The sequence below is a fragment of the Rhinoraja longicauda genome, chromosome 5 (assembly GCF_053455715.1).
Source record: "Rhinoraja longicauda isolate Sanriku21f chromosome 5, sRhiLon1.1, whole genome shotgun sequence".
In the NCBI taxonomy this organism is placed as follows: domain Eukaryota; kingdom Metazoa; phylum Chordata; class Chondrichthyes; order Rajiformes; family Arhynchobatidae; genus Rhinoraja; species Rhinoraja longicauda.
Genome location: NC_135957.1, coordinates 28173514 through 28195680, shown reverse-complemented (window position 1 = coordinate 28195680; position 22167 = coordinate 28173514). Strand labels below are relative to the sequence as shown.

General features: G+C 41.2%; 1 protein-coding gene across 1 annotated transcript in view; it reads right to left on the bottom strand.

The window, feature by feature from the left end:
* Positions 1 to 16966: 16966 nt before the first annotated feature.
* The window catches only part of tpo (thyroid peroxidase), a 43737-nt gene continuing 38536 nt past the window's right edge, over positions 16967 to 22167 (bottom strand). Inside the window, exons 10-12 of the mRNA XM_078400038.1 lie at positions 21220 to 21428; positions 18595 to 18765; positions 16967 to 17118 (exon numbers count right to left, since the gene is read on the bottom strand). Of these exons, the coding sequence (XP_078256164.1) occupies positions 16967 to 17118; positions 18595 to 18765; positions 21220 to 21428 (532 nt within the window). The remainder of the gene's footprint in view (positions 17119 to 18594; positions 18766 to 21219; positions 21429 to 22167) is intronic.

Genomic DNA, 22167 nt, shown 5'->3' with positions numbered 1-22167 from the left:
GTCTGCCTTCTCTGCCTCATTTAGTCTCTCCAACTTTGCTGTCTTTCTCATTGAGAACCACTGCAACAAGCCTAAGAGGGTTAATGTCGACCTCTCAATAGCTTGGTCGCATTTGCCTTCCATAGAATCTCACAAACTCTCATGTAAACTGCACACTGAATAACGCTATAACAATAGAGTCAGCAGATGATTACAGGATAGTGGTATCAACCAAGGAATACATTTACAATATATTACACATTTTACATTATCTGTTATTGGCCACTGAGTTGGCAAAGATGTCAAACAAAGTGCATACTCAGAACCACAATTTAGATTTTTTTTGTTTAAACCCTACTCAATTTCATTTGAATGCAGATCAAAACACTACAGATTCTGAATATTGAAAATAAGCACTGAAAATGGTTAAAAGAATCAGCAGACCAGACAATGATCACAAAGAAAAAAGCCAAGTTAATCTTTCAGGAAAGCCTTTAACTAAAGGTGTCCATTCCACTGCTGCCGACCTAGATGTCACCTGCCCTGGCACTTCCAGCCCTTTTGTTCATTTCTGGTACCTTCTTGTTTGGGAATAATTTATGATTATGAAATGTATTGGACGTGTAAATGAGGGAACACAGTATCCATTGGCTGGAGGGTTAATGATCATAAGATCATAAGTGATAGTTGCAGAATTAGTCCATTTGGCCCATCCTGCTTTCTCCCCATAACCTCTGACACCCATATTCGGAAAATATGGTTTTATAACTAATTAGGTCAAGGTGCTAGAGGGAGCTGAAGTTTTGTTTAAGTGTATCAATTTATGATCTGAACTGTGCTTGGCGAGACGGTGGTGGAAGCTGACACAACAGTCACTTTCAAATAGGTGCACACATTGCTTCACTATGCAGAGTTATGACCAATGAGAGGCATCTATTAAAAGAATAAATTGTGCATGGTTAAAATTTTGCTTTAGACAACTCAAAAATGGAGGAAAAAAGATCAAAAGCCAAGAATGTGTAAAGGTTGTTCAATCTCTTAAACTCATTCTGTTCACAGACGAAGAATATTTCTATCCCTTGGGCTCGAGGCTGCCTTGCTTCCATCTGGTCTTGGTGGGCAGGGGGGGGTTTGAAGTGGTGAATGAGTCCAATGTGGGAGCTGAGAGTCTTCAAGAATTTTAGATTACCAGTTACTGGTAAGTAATTTAAATTACTTTTGTCCTGGCTGTAATTTATTTATCCACCTTAGTTAATATGTAAATTGCATTTGCTAATATGAAACTGCCAAGTGGAATTAAAACATCCACTCACTTTAGGATTTTTTCGTAGTTGTCTTATTTACTGAATTAAATTCTATGTTCTTTTTTTCAGAAATAATCTTTTACAAGGTTATAATTGCCAGTGACATCTGTATTTTTGTTAAATCTGTCTTGTATTTTTTACAAAAATGTGAATAAAAAGTTAAAAAAAATATTTCCTTAACATGGAGGAATACAAATAAGCAATTTATTCTCAGAGCACTGAAAAGAAACGCAAAGATATTTTGGAATGGATTTAAAGACTGAAGTAAACTCCATTCACTTTAGCAAAAGCAACTTTTCAGATGCTGTAATCCAAAATGTAAACTGAAAATTCTGGACAAAGCAACAGACACCATTTATTGGTATTGGTCTGCTGTTGGCACGCATACTGAGATACAGTGAAAAACTGCTTTGCGTGCTAACCAGGCAAATCCTACCGTACATGATTACATAGAAAGTGCCAAAGAGAAAATAGAGTGCAGAAAACGTGCAGGCGGGGAAAACGATAATGTTGATGACCTTTCAACGGAAGTGGTAAATGTTAGAGGATAGAAGGCCAGAATTGGAAAAAAGGTGGAGAATCAGTCAGTTGCATTGGAAGGAACTGCAGATGCTGGTTTAAACCGAAGACAGACACAAAAAGCTGGAGTAACTCAGCGGGATAGGCAGCATCTCCGGAGAGAAGGAATGGGTGATGTTTCGGGTCGAGACGTCTAAAGAAGGGTCTCAACCCGAAATGTCACCCATTCCTTCTCTCCAGAGATGCTGCCTGTCCCGCTGAGTTACTCCAGCTTTTTGTGTCTATCTTAGAATTAGTCAGTTGTTGTACTCTAATCTCACTCTTAAAACAGTATAATATTCTCAGAGACCCTTCCTGCCTTTTCTTTGATAAGCCCAGAATTAATTTAAGCTTGAGTTTGGAATTCCAGAAACAAGCAAGGCAGACTCATTGTAGGAGGAGCAAAACAAATTTGTTTCCTGCCATGCTCCAATACACATGGCCAACCACGCTGAATTCATGACCTCAACTGTCGGTAAGAATGAGTATCCACACCAGAAATTGATTGGAGGCTGATAATCCATTTTCTCAAGGGGAGAAAGAACCACAAAAATTGCAAATTAAATGTATTTGCTTATTTTGGATATAATTTCTCAAACCTCTTTCATAATGTATGTTGGAAAATGGATCGAATTATTAAAAATCAAGTAATTAAAAGATTGAACCTAAGTAACCAAGTACATATTAGCCAGATAAAGACCTTCAGGCTGGGATATCACTTGGAAAGGTTCCAAAGATACCACTCCCAATTACCAGGCCATTCATTTTACAATCAAGCTATTTATAACATTCATATGTAAATAATTAAATTCAAAGCTTTCCATGAATTTATGGCAATGGATATTTAATCTTGTACATTCTCCCTGTGACTGTGACATTGAACAGTTTTATAAATTTTGAGTAGTGAGAAAGGAATAATAAAAAGAAATGTAAATAACATTATAAATCATGTAATGAAGTGTATTATTCAACATCCACAATTATCCATGAAAAAGTAATATAAATTCATAAGAGAATAGAATGGGTGTAATGACATAACACTCTGCATTGAGGTGGTAAAATTTGTGAATACATGTGTATACGGAAATGAATGGAAATTGAGTCAAGCATCTCGAAACCAAATCTCACCCCCTGCTGGTGTATTAAACGTTCTGTGTCTCTTGCGATCACCCATTTTGATACGTTGCAAAAATCTGTGAAGAGAGCATCAACCCATCAAAAGCAGCACTGTAATGCTTGAACATAGTTGTGCAGTGAAATAGGACCTATACAGTTTCTGCTGGGAGCAGCATGCAGAACTCAGAGTTGTCATATCACTGCCACAGTTATCACTAGCATGCAAGACCTTTCCAAGGGTCAGCGCAGAATAGCTGCATGAAAGGCTGCTCTGGTGGGGAGAGAAACAGAAGGGAACACATAGAGCTAGATAGAGCTCTTAAAGATAGCGGAGTCAGGGGGTATGGGGAGAAGGCAGGAACGGGGTACTGATTGTGAATGATCAGCCATGATCACATTGAACGGCGGTGCTGGCTCGAAGGGCCGAATGGCCTACTCCTGCACCTATTGTCTATAACACTCTCCATTGTGTCTGGGCACCACCATATTAATGTCTTGGATCAATTGACTTCTGTACTGTGAAAGAGCTCATGTAACTGATGTGTGAGCTGATCAAGGATCGGTGCTTGTAGCATGTGATTCAGCATATTGATTTGAACAAAGAAGCTATAGTCCGTGAGTTTAGTTTATTGTCAAGTGCACCAAGGTACAATGAAAAGCTTTTATTGTGTGCTAAGCAGTTAGCGGAAAGACAATATGTGTAGGAAGGAATTGCAGAGTCTGAAGAAGGGTCTCGACCTGAAACGTCACCTATTCCTTTTCTCCAGAGATGCTGCCTGACCCGCTGTGTTACTCCAGCTTTTTGTGTCTACCTTCAGTGGAAAGACAATACATGATTACGATCGGGCCAACCACAGTGTACAGATACATGTTAAAGGAAATAACGTGAATAACATTTAGTGCAAGATAAAGCCTAATCAATGACAGTTCGAGAGTCTCCAATGAGGTAGATAATAGCTCAGGACTACTCTCTGGTTGTTGGTAGGATGGTTCAGTTGCTTGATAACAGCTAGGAAGAAATTGTCTCTAAATCTGGAGGTGTGCATTTTCACACTTCTATTCCTTTTGCCTGATGGGAGCTGGGAGAAGAGGCTGTGGCCAGTGTTCTACTCGTCAGTGAATGGTAGGCACTGTAAATTGAGGCTGGCTGTTGCTGTGTGCCCTTGAAGGCCCTCTTAAGTATTTCCCCTCTCAGCCTAACCCTGTGTGCTCTAGTTTTAGAATCCTCTATGTAGGAGCCATTTTGCACTCTGGCCGCTACACTCTATCTTGGGGAAAAAGTCTGCAAGCATTCAGTTTATCTAGCCCCTCATGATTTTGTAAACTTCAAGAAGGTCGACCCTCAGCCTCCTGCATTCCAGGGAATAGAAACCCAGCCATTCCAACCTCTCTCTGTAACTTAAGCCCACTACGCCAGGTAACATCCCAGTGACTCACTTCTGCACCTTTTTCAACTTAATATCCTTCCTATAGCTTGGCGATCAGAATTGCACAGAGTACTCCAAGTGTGGCCTCACCAATGACGTGCAGCTGCATCATGATGTGCCAATATTTGCCAATATTTCCTAACGAAGGCAAGTGTGCTCAATGTCTTCTTCATTACATTATTCACCTGACTTGCAATGTTTTGGAATGCATGCACCGGTACTCCCAGATCTCTGTTGCACAATGCTCTCCAGGGCTCTACCGTTTACTGTGCAAGTCCTACCCTGGTTTGACATACTAAATTGAACACTTCACACTTGTCAGAGTTAAGAGAAATATCTTTATCTGTCAGAGAACAGAAAAAGCTCTTTCAATATCTCCCACTTGAGTTTAAAAGTGCTGCTATGCAGGATGTGATATCATCAGAGCCGTAGCAAACAGCATTAAAGCATTATCGGTATGTGTGTTTTAAGCAGGATGGAAGCTGATGCTGTATTAATCCTGTTATTTAATGATCCACACTAGATTTTGCTGCACAGGGAAAAACTATGTGATCGTATCCAATATCCCAGCCAAAAACAGCAGACATCACTGGATTATTCGAGAGTGTGATCAATGGCTTAGAACTTTATCTCGAGAAATCAGACCGCACCGACAATTAGTACCATCTGACTGCTAATTTAACCCATAGCTTTCTATATAGCTGTCAGCGACTCAATTTAGGCTTCCCAAATGCATTCCACCAACTTTCCTCTGCTTATCTAACTGAAGAATCCGCAGGAGATAGACCTGAACTAAAACCAGACGTTGCATCTGATCTGTATGTCTGAAGAAGGGTCTCTACCCGAAACGTAACCCATTCCTTCTCTCTAGAGATGCTGCCTGTCCCACTGAGTTACTCCAGCTTTTTATGTCTATCATCTGTATATCTTACCTGATTAAAATTAAGAGTAAAGTAATTCTGATTCCAAAGATTGATTTCACTGAAATGAGATGGAAAGCTGCAATAGTCTTTATCCTGAATCCTTCTATTGTGTTTCAGATATTTGTCTCACAACTCATGTTATTGTCAGTACCGTAACCTCCTAGACTCATGATTTTACATGTGTTTCTACGTTAATGGATCCTTCAATAAACAAACATTGAATCAGAATTTAGCCCATTGAACATGCAGTTCATTTCTTATCAGTATTTATGCTGTTAACGAGCAATTCAAATGGTCTGTGTAATGGGCTTTGACTTGCGTAAGGATCGCCTGTTGCTAAATGGCGATTGATTGTTGGCAATACAAGCACCGTCGTGTTCATCGCATGGAAAGGCAAAGCCCTGCAGACTTGTCTGCATCAGATCCATTTCATTGATTAAATTCTGACGTGTGTTGTCTTCCGTCGTTTCGATTCTCAAAACAAATAACGTGTTATTTGAGCGAGCAGCTGCAATGGATTTGGAATATTGTGCTCTGCTAGTGGAGGTGACTGGTGCGTCTTTCTCTTGGGAGTTGGCATGTGACAATGTGTTGCAGGCATGGGGGGAGGACTGCAGGCATGGGGGGAGGACTGCAGGCATGGGGGGAGGACTGCAGGCTTGGGGGGAGGACTGCAGGCATGGGGGGAGGACTGCTGGCATGGGGGGAGGACTGCAGGCATGGGGGGAGGACTGCAGGTATGGGGGGAGGACTGCAGGCATGGGGGGAGGACGGGGGAGGCAGCAGCCAGTCAACGGGTCTCGACCCGAAACATCACCCGTTCCTTCTCTCCAGAGATGCTGCCTGTCCCGCTGAGTTATTCCAGCATTTTGTGTCTATCTTCGATTTAAACCAGCATCTGCAGTTCCTTCCTAAACATTGTGAATTGGTTCAACAACCTTTCCTGATTTGCTTAAACATCCTTTTGTCTCTCCACTTCCTTGTGTCAAAATGACTGAAGACTGAACAGGCTGCTTGGTAACTCCTGCCTAGGAGTAATTTACATTCCTACTTATTAGAGTTGGGGGAATGCTCACAACAATAGACAATAGGTGCAGGAGAAGGCCATTCGGCCCTTTGAGCCAGCACCGCTATTCAATGTGATCATGGCTGATCATTCTCAATCAGTACCCCCGTTCCTGCTTTCTCCCCATACCCCCTGACTCCGCTATCCTGAAGAGCTCTATCTAGCTCTCTCTTGAATGTATTCAGAGAATTGGCCTCCACTGCCCTATGAGGCAGAGAATTCCACAGATTCACAACTCTCTGACTAAAAAAGGTTTTCCTCATCTCTGTTCTAAATGGCCTACCCCTTATTCTTAAACTGTGGCCCCTGGTTCTGGACTCCCCCAACATTGGGAACATGTTTCCTGCCTCTAATGTGTCCAACCCCTTAATAATCTTATACGTTTCGATATAACTACAACAAGTTATGTTGTAGCTGCAACAAGAAGAGCTTTGTGTAGGAGGGAACTGCATATGCTGGTTTAAACCAAAGGTGGTGTTTTGGGTCCATACACTTTGTCAGGTTCTCGACCCAAAATATCGCCTATTCCTTTTTCCAGAGATGCTGCCTAACCCACTGAGTTACTCCAGCTTTTTGTGTCCTTCTAACGAGAAGGGCTTTTGTTGGTTAATGCACCTAGTTTGAGTCCACAAACAGATATGGAGTTTTTTTTGTAATTGAGGTTTCCAATGTGATTCATTCCTACTTCCAAGTGCTGGCTTAGAATTTACCAATTGCCTTTAGCTTATAGCCTAGCAGCTCATCTGGAGAAATCCATGTAGAAGGCCCATGACATGTAAATAACGGAGGTCCCTAGGCTATGACAGGATTCCGTTCTTAAGTCGGGAATGAACAAAAACAGTCCATGGAAGAGGATCATAGAAGCAGCTGTGAGGGTGGAGCGAATTGGCCTGACCCATTCAATTGGCCCGACTCATTCAATTGGCCCCACTCATTCAATTGGCCCCACACATTCAATTGGCCTCACACATTCAATTGGCCTCACACATTCAATTGGCCTCACACATTCAATTGGCCTCACACATTCAATTGGCCTCACACATTCAATTGGCCCCACACATTCAATTGGCCCCACACATTCAATTGGCCCCACACATTCAATTGGCCCCACACATTCAATTGGCCCCACACATTCAATTGGCCTCACACATTCAATTGGCCTCACTGATCTCTGGAAGAAAATTCAGTTGGCTAGACACAACCAACTGGCACAGAAAAAAAGGACTCGGGTGAAACCTGGGGGAAGGAAAAGGGTGTGGAAAGAGATCATAAGATCATAAGTGATGGGAGTTGAATTGGGTCATTCGGCCCATCAAGTCTACTCCGCCATTCAATCATGACTGATCTATCTCTCCCTCCTAACCCTATTCTCCTGCCTTCTCCACACAACCTCTGACATCCATACTAATCAAGAATCTATCAATCTCTGCCTTAAATATATCCACTGACTTTTCCTCCACAGCCTTCTGTGGCAAAGAATTCCACAGATTCACCACCCTCTGACTAAAGAAATTCCTCCTCATCTCTTTCCTAAAAGAACGTCCTAAAATTCTGAGGCTATGACTAGTCCTAGACTCTCCCACTAGTGGAAACATCCTCTCCACATCCACTCTATCCAAGCCTTTCCAGGGAAGGCCGCCAGAGAAAATGGTGCTGACATTAAAATTGGATCAGCTGTGATCTTATAGAATGATGGAGCAAACTCAATTGGCTGTGTTCATGTGAATGTTGTGGGGGGTTGAGATCAGTGTTTAAATTCAATCAGAATCCTAAAGATGCAATGTGAAATTCAATTTGTGCATAGATTTGATACCTGCCCCTATTGTTGATGAAACGTCACCAGATATAGGACGGCACTGGTGCAACTGGTAAAGTTGCTGCCTCACAATGCCAGAGACATGGGTTCAATCCTGACCTTGGGTGCTGTATGCGTGGAGTTTGCCTATTCTCCTTGTAACCACGTGGGTTTCCTCCGGGTGCTCTGCTGTCACCCCAAAGACAAGCAGGTTTGTTGGTTAATTGGCCTCTGTAAATGGCCCTTAGTGTGTAGGAAGTGGGTGTGAAAGTGGGATAACATAGAACTGGTGTGAACGGGTGATCGTTGGTCAGCATGGACTCGGTGGGCCGAAGGGACTGTTCCCATGCTGTATCTCTAAACAGATCACGTGTAGCCAGCAGGAATTAGACCAATATTCCCGCGGCCTGGATAGGTGAAAATTCACAGACCTGCAGCTGACCTTAAATATCCAGACTTCCTCAGTGGACTGACTGGATTTGTGACTGGTGCTTCAATGGTCATTGCTACTTCTAGCTGATTTATGTCTGATAGTTAAATTGGATGGAAGAGAATGGGTTGCCAGAGGATGGAAGTGCAGTTCAAAATGACCTTTGAGGCTGCACTATTACAGGAAGGTGCATTAGCCATTTTCAATCTGTTCCTGTTTGTTCCCATGGAATCAATTTGGTGGCTGATTGAAATCCTGTTGCGGTTACTGCCAGTTGTCTATTTTTATGTGCTCATTTGTCTCACCTCAACTGGGAGTGATTTATACTCTTATCGCAGCCCACCTCAAGAAAAATACTGAACCAATAAACTCAGATCCTAATTTTACACCTTAAGCTTATTTAAAATCATGGGGCAGTAAATTGCTTCCATTCCAGTTCTGAACACCAGCTGCATGTGGCTCTATACTTTGCCAGGTGAGAACGGGCACTGATGCAGAATGAGGCTTATTCGCACTGCTCCATTTCTCTTGAGCTTCCTGTATTGATGAGATAGACGTTTACATAATTGAGCTGTGTCCTTATCTAAAACAACTTTTACTGGGGGGGAGATGGACACAAAATGCTGGAGTAACTCAGTGGGTCAGGCAGCATCTCTGGAGAAAAATAATAGGCGGCGTTTCGGATTGAAACACATGCCTCCTCCTTCTGAAGAAGAAGAAGGGTTTTGACCCGAAACGTCACCTATTCTTTTTCTCCAGAGATGCTGCCTGACCCGCTGAGTTACTGCAGCTTTTGTGTCTATTGTTAGTATAAACCAGCATCTGCAGGTCCTTCCTACACTTACTGAGGGAGCATTGGGCCCCAGAGATACAATCAGCACTCAACCAGCTCTGGTTGATTGCAGCATTGAAAACGTGGCGCTCAGCCAGTGAATGTTCATCCAGTATCTACCGAATGTCTATTGCTGTTCCTTCTCCTTCCCCATTCATCACCATCTCCTGTCCTCTCACCATAATGTGCTTTCAGTGTAGTTCTCTAGAGAAGCTCCCAGACTTCCTGTCTAGGTTGCCTAATGATATGTAGCTGCTACTAAGCTATTAATCTGTTCCATTCTCAGAGTTTTTATCCTTAGTATTTTGTAGTCTGTCGATGAGACCTGGACTCTTTTCTTAGTTGCATTTTGATGACCACAAAACAAGTAAGTATATTTATAGTAGTCGAGTGATTGAGTCACAGAGCTATACAGCACAGAAACAGTCCCCTTGGCCCACCTTGTCCCTGCCAACCAAAGGGCCATAATGGGTTATTCCCATTTGCCTGCATTTGGTCCATAGCCTTCTAAATCCTTCCCTTCCAAGTATCTTTCTTTTCAAAGTTGTAAATGTATCTGCTTTTATAGCTTCATCTGGCAGGTCATTCCAGATACAGATGGCACAGTGGCGCAGTGGTACAGGTGCTGCCTCACAGCGCCAGTGACCCGGGTTTGATCCTGACCACAGGTGCTCTCTGTGCGGAGTTCGTACGTTCTCCCTGTGATCACGTGGGTTTCTCTGGATGCTCAGTTTTTGTTCCAGAGATGTACAGCAAAGAATAACAAAACAATTGTCGGTTAATTGGCTTCTGTCAATTGCTCCTAGGAGTGTGTAGGATGTGAATGTTGGATAACATGGATCTAGTATGCCGGTGAACAATGGTGGACATGGACTCAGTGGGTCAAAGGGCCTGATTCTTCGCTGTATCCTAAACTGGGACAATCTTCCCCATGTGGTTCTTTGAAATCTCAGCCATCTCAACTTGAAACCTATTCTAGTTTTAATATCCTCCATCAGGGTAAAGAGATTTCACTTTATCCATGCCCTCGTGATTTTGTGCACCTCAATAAGGTCACCCCCTCAGCCTCTTGTGCTCCAAAGAAGAAAGTCCCATCTTATCCAACCTCTCCCTATAACACAAGTAAAGGCAGTACAGGATTTGTTTTGTTATTCTTTGCTGATGGCCTGCAATAGATGTAACTAGAATATTATCAGACCGTAAATTTATTGAAAGAAAAGTTGTCAGTGTACTCGCTAAATCTAACACAGCAGGTTACTCAACCAAACATCTTGACCCAATCTTCAATGAATGGCCTAGCTTTGTGAGTGTGTAGCTTGAGAACTCAAGATATGTCTTTGCAATGTGTAGGAAGGAACTGCAGATGCTGGTTTACTTCAGTTTGAAGAAGGATCTCCACCCAAAACATCACCCATTCCTTCTCTCCAGAGATGCTGCCTGTCCCGCTGAGTTACTCCAGTATTTTGTGTCTGTCTTATATGTATCTGCAAGCAGTACAAAATCAGTGATGCATGCTGCATTTTGCATAACACTGTAATCTGATAGATTTAGTATATTATGTGCAACTCAATAAGGTAACAAAAAATACTTGAAGTAACTACAGAGCACTTATTCAAATAGCCTTTACTGTTTTTACTGATTGTAATAATCAACCTTTACGACCTATGCTTTGGAAAGAATGGTAGGTGGAAGAGAATGAGTGAGCAAAAAGAGACCAAAAATGCAGTATAAATGATCAAATAATTCATTAATCCATTAAGTGATAAGGATTGAGTAGAGCCTTCATTCAGCCAGGAATGATTTTGCGAGTTTTCGGTTAGTTAATTTAATAAATTCTATATTCAGCAATATACCAAAAAATAAGTCATAAGTCATAAATGTTGTATGCATCTGTATTAGAATTATATTAAAATCCTTGTGACTTTCTTTTGTTATCAATCATAGTTTGGTCCAATTTACTTTGCCTGAGAGGTTTTATTATTTTCTGTGTTGCATGTAAAATAGATTATTTTCTTTACAAAGGATGCGACTGACCTCCTTGAAAATTTTATTTGTGCTGATTAAAGTTAGAAACACATGGGAGTGTACCAGAGGGATGAGGCTACCTGACAGAACCATCATGGGAAGGTTACTCCAGTTGTCTTCACCAGCAATGGTTATTCTGAGACTGTCCATGACTCAACTCAAAACAAGACCTATTTCCCAGTCAGTGCTCTAGAGCAGTGTTGAAGGGGGAATATTTGTGTCTGTGCAGCTGAAGCAACAACTGGAAGTGTCCAGTCCAATTCCCAGGAAATTAATACAATCTCATTTCATTCCAGAAATAACTGATTTTCTTATGTAAATAGAAAACAAATCTCATTAGTGAGTAAGCTGATTATTATCTGTGTTTGGAAAGCACTCAGCCAAAGCAATGGGGAATACTGCCTTCACTTCTGTCAGTCTGCCCTTGAACAGTGGACAAGTGTCGATGATATAGCTGTACGTTGAGAGTGGGGAAAATTTAATGGAGATATGCAGGACAAGTTTTTTTACACAAAGGTTTGTGGAGCCCTGGGACACATTGCCAGAGGTGGTGGTGGAGGCAGATACGATAGAGGTGTTTAGGAGGCTTTTAGATGGAAGTGCAGGGATGTGGATCATAAGCAAGCAGATGAGATCAGTTCAGCTAGGCATCATGTTCGGCACAGATATTGTGGGCTGAAGAGCTGGCTCCTGTACTGCACTGTTCTCTGTGGGGCATTCTCTGAACCATCCTGCAGTAGAACAACAATCAGATGTCACTGGACCATCAGTAAAGGATTACAAGACAATTCCGAGAATTTGTTCACCCAAGTTTTGTCCAGCCTAGCATGCTCAAACTGAAAAGGTAATAACAGGTGATTGCAGAAATAATTTTGAAAGGAAATTGATCACTTACTTGCTAGTGTAGAATCTGTAGGATTATCTTCAAAGTATGAAGTAAGCCATTTAGAACGGAGATGAGGAAAAACTTTTTCAGTCAGAGAGTTGTAAATCTGTGGAATTCTCTGCCTCAGAAGGCAGTGGAGGCCAATTCTCTGAATGCATTCAAGAGAGAGCTGGATAGAGCTCTTAAGGATAGCGGGTATGGGGAGAAGGTAGGAACGGGGTACTGATTGAGAATGATCAGCCATGATCACATTGAATGGTGGTGCTGGCTCAAAGGGCCGAATAGCCTACTCCTGCACCTATTGTCTATTGTCTATTGTATGGATATAAAAAATATTGAAATATGGATATAAAAATATGATATAAAGTTCTCCAATATTTCCATTGATTAGACTCTCACTTCTCATCACTTTCATTCTTTGCTGTCCCTCCTGAAGGTCTTATGATATACTGTAGAATATTCAATTCCCAAGATAAAACTTGTTGTGACCATGCTTCTGTAATTGTCTTTATGGGTTGATTTATTTTAATCAATGCCTGCAACCCCTCTATATTCCTTGCAATGTTTTATAGATAATCCATAAGGTTAGAATTATTTAACTTTTTTTTTGCCTTCTCATAACCCTGCAGTTTATTTTCTTTTACGCTCTTCTTTCATGGTAATTCCTTCCATGTCTGCAGACTTTTTTCTCAACTAAACAGTATTCTATTTATTGCCTTCTTTTTGCACACAAATACATTAGTATACCCGAGGTGTCACCAGAGCTACAGTAACTACACTTTAGAGATATTTTATTGCTTATAAAACTAAAGCTATGAAAAGTAATATTTTTTCAATAGGACAATTGTCTTGGAAATAAATAAAAAGTAATGGCTATAGTTCTTTCATTTTCTGCTTTTGTTTTGGGCTTTTTGGCTTCTTTCCTTTTTCCTGTATATAATGGTATGTTGTGTTTTCTTTTGACGTGCTTGATAAATTCATCCACAGTTTTAAAATTACGTGCCCTTGAGTTGGCTGAATTTTTTTTGATATCTGGGATAAACTTGTGAAAAAGAAAATAAACATTGAAGTGAAAAATGAGTAACTTATCGCATGTATTTTATTCAACATTATTTACTAATTGAATTACCTACTCAAAATGCAGAAACGCATTTTATCTGAGTCAGACAAACCAAAAACCATAAAAAACCTCAGGGCAATATTTCCTAAGATAGACACAAAATGCTGGAGTAACTCAACACATCAGGCAGCATCTCTGGAGAAAAGGAATAGGTGACCGAGACTGGGTGGAAACCAATCTTTCCTGTAGTAAGTGATCACACCAATATGGTGAAAAACCAACAGCTAACAATGGCCTGTTTTCTTTATCATTGTTACTTTTTTGCATATCTTTCATTCATTGTTCTTTATCTCTCTACATCATCGCTTATATCTCTAGTTTCCCTTATCCCTAACCAGTCTGAAGAAGAGTCTCAACCCGAAACGTCACCAGAGATGCTGCCTGTCCCGCTGAGTTACTTCAGCTTTTTGTGTCTATCTTCGGTTTAAACCAGCATTGGCAGATCCTTCCTATGCATAATTGTTCCTTATCTCATCATGATACTTGACAGTTGCTAGTTCAGAAATAACTGCAAATTTGGAAACGCTCATAGGGACAGACAGTGTCTGTGGAAAGAGAGAGTTAACACTTCAGTTCAAAGATCCATTATAGTTATTGCAAACTAGCTTTTTTCAAACTGAATTGTGTTTCTGTTTCCACAGAGTCTGCCTGACCTGCTGAGCATTTCCAGCATTTTCTATTTTTATTTCTAATTTCCAGCATCTGCAGTTTATTGATTTCATTTAATTGTAAGGCTTCATCATGAAATGGAATGGCATGGGAATCACAATGGTGCAGCGGGTAGGGCTGCTGCCTCACAGAGCCAGAGGCCTGGGCTTGATCCTAACCTCAGGTGCTGTCTGTGTGGAGTTTACACATTCTCCCTGTGACTGTGGAAGGATATTCTTGCTATTGAGGGCGTGCAGCGTAGGTTCACTAGGTTAATTCCCGGAATGGCGGGACTGTCGTATGTTGAAAGGCTGGAGCAATTAGGCTTGTATACACTGGAATTTAGAAGGATGAGGGGGGATCTTATTGAAACATATAAGATAATTAGGGGATTGGACACATTAGAGGCAGGAAACATGTTCCCAATGTTGGGGGAGTCCAGAACAAGGGGCCACAGTTTAAGAATAAGGGGTAGGGCATTTAGAACGGAGATGAGGAAGAACTTTTTCAGTCAGAGTGGTGAAGGTGTGGAATTCTCTGCCTCAGAAGGCAGTGGAGGCCAGTTCGTTGGATGCTTTCAAGAGAGAGCTGGATAGAGCTCTTAAGGATAGCGGAGTGAGGGGGTATGGGGAGAAGGCAGGAACGGGGTACTGATTGAAAGTGATCAGCCATGATCGCATTGAATGGCGGTGCTGGCTCGAAGGGCTGAATGGCCTACTCCTGCACCTATTGTCTATTGTCTATTGTGTGGGCTTTGTCTGGGTGCTCCAGTTTCCTCCCACATCCCAAAGACATGAGGGTTTGTAGGTTAATTGACTCATTAAAATTGGCCTCAATGTGTAGGGAGTGGAATGGATAACATAAAACTAGTGTGAATGGGTGATTGATAGCCATTGTGGACAAGGTGAGCCACAGGTCCTGTTTCCATGCCGCAAACTCTAACCAAAATAACTCTTGCTCATGATGCAAATTAATAAAATGTCTGTCAATATCAAATCTCCACGATATTGCCATAAGACATCACCAACCACGAACAAAGAGTTATGGCTATTGATACTGGCTACCTCCAGATCTTTTTGTTCCCATATCAACTTAAATAGCTAAAAGTTGTGCAAGTTTCATCATGGCTCAGCTATTTTTATCAAATGATTTTCACCTTTGCGCATTGCTTGCGAGGTGATTTATTCTAAAATGCTAAATTGGGTAAACTGCCCCTTTTACTCGACATGGTGGAATTACCAAACTTCTGAAGATTTGAGTTAATGGCCTAGATCTTCCAATCAGTGTTATTTTAATGGTATCACTAATTCATTTGAAACAAATGGTCCAATGCTGGTGTTAAAACAACACAGATCAGAAAGTCTGTGCCATTAAGCAGCTTAGCAAGTGAGTTGGCAGCATTAATGTAGATGCATTCTGATAGGTTCTTTGATAGTCTTTTCCATGAGATGGAATTAATCTCATACAAAGAACACAAAGGAAGATAATTATTTCTAAAAAAAGAAATAAAATTAATATTGCGTATGTGTAATTCGAGGTTTCCTATTTGTTTTGTGAACTGAATTCATAATTACATTAAAACGGATCTAAAATATAAATTTCATTTTTAATTATCATGCCCCAGATTAATCTAGAAATACTAATCATATAAATGTGTATTTATGGAAATTAGAGTATTATTAACTGTGTTGAAAATGCACATTCTTCAAAATTTACTTGGTGCTACTTTTTACCTGGCAAACAAAATATTAATAATGCTAAATAAATGGAAAATGTTTCATATCAGAAATTTATAACTGCAAAAAGGATAAATTGATTCATGCTTTCTACAAAAATTAAACAAATAACGATATATCACAAAGCTGACTTCTATCAAAAGACTGTCTTTACTCTGTCTTGGTGATGGAGGCAGATATCATAGTGGCATTTAAGAGGGTTTTAGATAGGCACAAGAATATGCTGGGAATGAGGGCTATGGATCACTAACAGACAGAGGAGATTAGTTTAAGTTGGCATCAGGTTCAGATTGACCACTGTGGGACAAAGGTTATGGGACCTGTGCTATTTTCAATGTAAAAAATAAACAAAATTGGTTCCAGAAAGGATGCAGAGAAGTTTTACAAGGATGTCGCCAGGACTTGCGAGCCTGAGTTACAGGGAGAGGTAGAGCAGGCCGGGATTCTATTCCTTGGAGTGCAGGAGGATGAGGGGTGATCTTATAGAGGTGTACAAAATCACAAGAGGAATAGATCGAGTAGTCGCACAGAGTCTCTTGCCAGAAAAGGAAAACGAGAACCAGAGGACATAGGTTTAAAGTGAAGGGGAAAGATTTAATAAGCATCCGAGGGATAACTTTTTCACGTGTTGGGTGGTGGGAGTATGGAATGTGCTGCCAGAGGAAGTCGTTGAGGCAGGGACTATTGCAACCTTTTCAGAAACAATTTGACAGTTACATGGATAGGACAGGTTTAGAGAAATACGGGCCAAATGCAGTAGGATTAGTGTAGATGGAACATGCTGGTTGGCGTGCAAGTTGGACAGAAGGGCCTGTTTCCATGCTGCATGGCTCCAAGACCCTGACTCTGACTCTAAATCCATCCATATGAAAAATATGTACAAATAACTATTACGTTTTTTGTTTTCTTACAAAGAGAAACAAATGTAACACTGCTGTTTGAGCATAGCTATTTATCAACCAAGAGGCTGAAGACTCTGCCCTGTGTATGTCCAACAGGCAGTAATAATGATGGAGGGGATGTGATGCGTGGTGTACCTCTGTTGCAGCTGCGATATGTATTTCTGTCAGGGAAACCTGAACTGTTCGTTCTGTTTGCAATGACAATCCCCACAGTGAAAGTTATTGATGTAGAACATTATCAGTGCAGCTGTGTCCATCCTCTGAAAGAAGGTTGGGATCGGAGCAGGTGCACCTGTAACTTCCTTTAATGTTCACGCAACTTGCAGAGCTGTGGCAAACAGGCCTTGCAGCATCTTCACATTCATTAATGTCTGAAATAAGGAGACAAGTTTTTCCAATATAAATTTGAAAAATGCACATGCACAAACCAAGAGTCTCGTTTCACAGTTTAGTTTAGTTTAGAGATACAGCTTGGAAATAGGCCCTTCAGCCGACCGAGTCCACGCCAACCAGCGATCCCTGCACGCTAACACTATCCTACACACACTAGGGACAATAGGGATAATTTACAATTTTACCAAAGCCAATTAACCTACAAACCTGTATGTCTTTGGAATGTGGGAGTAAGCTGGAGCCCACTCAGATCACGGGGAGAATGTATAAACTCTGTACAGACAGCATCCGTGGTCAGGATTGAACCCGGGTCTCTGGCATTGTAAAGCAACAACTCTACTGCTACACCACCATGCTGCCCCCAGTATTGGTCACCCCAATACAGGAAAGATGTGGAGGCTTTGGAAAAAATGCAAAGGAGGTTTACTGGAATAATGCCTGGTTTAAAAGGTATTAGCTCCAAGAAGACATTGGATAGACTTGGATTGGTTTTTCTGGAGAGGCAGAGGTTGAGGGAAGACCTGATAGGAGTATCGGGCGGTCACAGTGGCGCAGTGGTAAAGTTGCTGCCTTACAGCGACTACAGCGCCGGAGACCCAGGTTCGATCCTGACTGTGGGTACTGTCTGTATAGAGTTTGTATGTTCTCCCCATGACCTAGATGGGTTTTCTCTGAGATCTTCGGTTTCCTCCCACACGCCAAAGACATACAGGTTTGTAGGTTAATTGGCTTGGTAAAATGTAAAACATATTGTCCCTAGAAATGGTAGACAGTCAGAATCTTTATGGAAATATTAAGTACTAGAAGGCAGAGCTTTAAGAAGAGGCTATACAGCGGTCTCCGTGGATCAATTTCACCTGAAGACACTTGTAGGTGTCCTTCAGAAGTCAGTGTATCATGCATGATAATGTATGACTTAGAAATAGCTAAGGTGGCTTGAAGATATTTATGCAATGCTACTAATAGCATTCATTATTTTTGACTTTGTATATTATGGGGACCAACTTGAACTACATAGAACAATTCAAATGAGAAGCACAATATACTTTCAGAGCACAATACTCATTCATTTTCACACCACCTTTTCATTTATTAAATATTACAACTTCAGCCTTGTTCCATTCCATCCCTTCACAGGTCAACACCTAGAAAGCAACTAATAATTTATCCAAAATCAAATCTTTTCTATTTGAGTTAGAAAAGTATCTGCACAGAGCACCAAGTATTAACGTAGAGGGATATGGACCAAGTGCAGGCAGGTGGGACTAGTGTAGCTATGGGCATGTTGGCCGGTGTTGGCAAGTTGGGCCGAAGGGCCTGTTTCCACACTGTATCACTCTAAGACTATCTGATTCTGGTGAATTTAGATTAAATAAACATAGCTGACAGAATTTATGCAATGCTTGATGGATTCTTTCAGCTGGTGCGCACAAAGCAAAGATACCAATCTTTACCTTTGCAGGCAGGTGGATCACTGCTCCATCCCCTGATACTGCAGGTCAACTCCTCCGCTCCAAGCAGGTAAAAACCATGATGACAAACATACGAGATAATGGATTGCCCAGAACTGGTGCACAGCACAAATTCTCCATCTTCTATTTGTGGTGGAGGCCCACATGATCCAACTAAAAATACATAAACGGGAGTTATAAAAAAAAAAAGCCAACACTGTTCCTGTAATTACTGAAACTTCTTCTATCAAGAAAGATCTTTATCTCTCTGAGTGACTTGTAATTTTGAAATATGAATTTCCTTTTAATAAGGGGCTGATTTTGACCTATACAGATATAATATTTTCTTCACATTTTCTGATACATTGTTCAATCCCCTATCTTTGATTGAACTGTTGTTATACTGATAACAGAAGTGAACATAATAATATGCAGTATTTTTACAAAACATAGTCAAATCTCATTAACTATTTAATAATTGGTATATCAAATCAAATTCAACATTGTCTATCCTGTCGTGTTATTTTAATTCTTCAATCTTTACTGGGAGTGATGTTCACCAACACACTGGTATTTATTCAAAAAATGCTGGAGTAACTCAGCAGGTCAGGCAGCATCTCAGGAGAGAAGGAATGGGTGACGTTTCGGTCAAGACCCTTCTTCAGACTGAAGAAGGGTCTCGACCCGAAACGTCACCCATTCCTTCTCTCCTGAGATGCTGCCTGACCTGCTGAGTTACTCCAGCATTTTGTGAATAAATACCTTCGATTTGTACCAGCATCTGCAATTATTTTCTTTAACCAACACACTGGTGTTCCTCACAGGAAGACTTTAGAAAAAAGAACAAGGTCAAAAGTTCACTTCATTTATGTGCAATATGGCAATGTTGCTGCACAAAACAGCACAGAACGCCTTGGTGAACTGAGCCTGATCTGTCTATTTAATATGGATCAGATCAATTTAGAACAGGGGCAATGTTAAATCTGTCATATTGGAGTAGGAAAGAAGAAAGGAAGCCCATGGCTCAATTTCTGTTGTCCTTCGCAACACCTACTGCCATCCATAATGGAAATACAATAGAGGAAGAAGTTCACAGTAAGAGTTATTCAAAATTTAAACTGGCTCTTCGGCTTGCTGAATCCTCATTGATCATCAAGCATCCATTTACACTAATCCCATTTTTTATTCTCCCCAATTTCCCATCAATTCCCCTAAGATTCATCCACTCACCTACAGACAAGGAGCAATTTACAATCGTCAATTACCCTGTCAACTCACACACCTTTGGGATGTAAGAAAGATAAAGAAAGACAAGAGTGTTTAATTATATGTACCAGAACAGAACAACGAAATTCTTACTTGCAATTGCATGACAGGTTTGTAAAAACAGAACTCAGTGCCATAATAAACAAATGAAAAAAAGTTCAATAAATGAAAACCCCAATATTTGTGCAAAACAAAAGCTCAAAGTCCCTAATGCAACAAGACAGTTTATAATTCGGTTTAGTTGGTGTTTCATGAGATCATAAGATCATAAATGATAGGAGCAGAATCAGGTCATTCGGCCCATCAAGTCTACTCCGCCAGTCAATCATGGCTGATCCATCTCTCCCTCTTAACCCCATTCTCCTGCCTTCTTCCCATAACCTCTGACACCTGTACTAATCTCAAATCTATCTATCTCTACCTTAAATATATTCACTCTTTGTCTCCATAGCCTTCTGTGGCAAAGAATTCCACAGATTCTCCACCCTCTGACTAAAGAAATTCCTCCTCATTACTAAAAGAACGTCCTTTAATTCTGAGGTTATGACGTCTCGTCCTAGACTCTCCCACTAGTGGAAACAACCTCTCCACATCTACTCTATCCAAGCCTTTCACTATTCTGTACGTGTCAATGAGGTCCCCCTTCATTCTTCTAAACCCTAGCGAGTATAGGCCCAGTGCCGTCAAACACTCATCATATGTTTGTCGTGTTCAATTGCCTGACGGTTGTTGGGAAGAAACTGGTCCTAAAGCTGGAGGTTATGGTTTACACACCCCTACAGCTTATTCTCAATGGCAGGAGTGAAATGAGAGCATTGCCAGGGTGGTATGTTTCCTTGATGATGCTGGCTGAAGAAGGGTCTTGACCCGAAACGTCACCTATTCCTTTTCCCCTTTGAAGCTGCCTGACCTGCTGAGTTACTCCAACCTTTTGTGTGTATCTTCAGTAAACGAGTATCTGCATTTCTTACCCATACATTCTCACCCTCACTCGCAGATGAGGAAAATTTACAATGGTCAATTACTCTTTCAACACATACTCCTTTGGGATGTGGGAGGAAACCAGAACACTCACACAATCACAGGGAGAACTTCACACAGATAACACCCAGGATCAGGAATGAACCTGCTATGAGAGCTGCCAGGCAGCAGCTCTGTAAGCACACCACAGGTAGAGGTTTTCGACAGACAATGAAGGAAGTTAACCTTGAGACTGAAAAACAAAACTTCACAGGAGTTGTCCATCACAGTGCTTTGAAGGTCATCTTTTCATACTGTTGGTTTTATTCCAAGGTTTCCTCCCAGCTGACAGTTTGCTGCACGCAACTGGAAATATACAGCACGGTGTAATAGCAGAAGTACCTTGTTGTGGATTTTCATGCCATGCCAGGAGGTTCAGCCCAGGAACTTGGTCACAATTTACAAAGTTTTGTGGGTACTGCCCGACTCTGAAAGCATCCAGCGGCACCTCAGTGATGGCAGTGTTATCGCAAATGACACGAGACAGAGAATGTTTGGAAAGTTCATTTCTTTGAGCAGAGGTGAAGAGACCAGGATTTTCCCACCAAAACCTAAAAAGACGACAGGAAGTTTTGTTACCGAACAGGGAGTGGATACAAATGTCCGCCTTCAGAGGATAACACATCACAAGTTTATCATCAGAATTCTCGGATTTGTTACAAACAAATGCATCTCACCTTTCGATATTTCCACAACAGAAAGGCTGCTTTTTAAATTCTTCACCATCTTTTGTCGCCTTCTTTTACTTATTATATTTATGTTTTCAACGAGCACTTTAGTCAAGGACAAGTGAAATGTGTTGGTCAGCAGAGTGCTGAAAGGCTCCTAAGGAACAACCAACACCAATCCAGGAGAAACAATGATATGCATTGCAGTCAGTATGAAAGGCATTGGACTCCACTTCTGATCATGAGCAGGGTAATGGTAACCACCTCATACAGAGACCCTCGTCACTGCCTGTCACCCATTGGGGTGCTAAAGGTGCCATACAATGGAAATAAACAGCAGAAGAACAGGCCCTTTGGCCCACGGTGTCCATGTTGAACATGATGCCAATTTTATACTAAGCACCTCTGCCTGCACATGATCCATATCCCTCTTCTCGATGCATAACCATGCGCCTATCTAGAAACCTCTTAAATGCCACTATTATATCTGCCTCCACCACCACCACTCCTGACAGCACATTCCAGAAACCCATCGTTCTCTGTGTTTAAAATCTTGCCCGGCACATCTCCATTAATTTTTGCCCCTCGCTCCTTTTCATGGAAGAATAAGCTAAATTCAAAC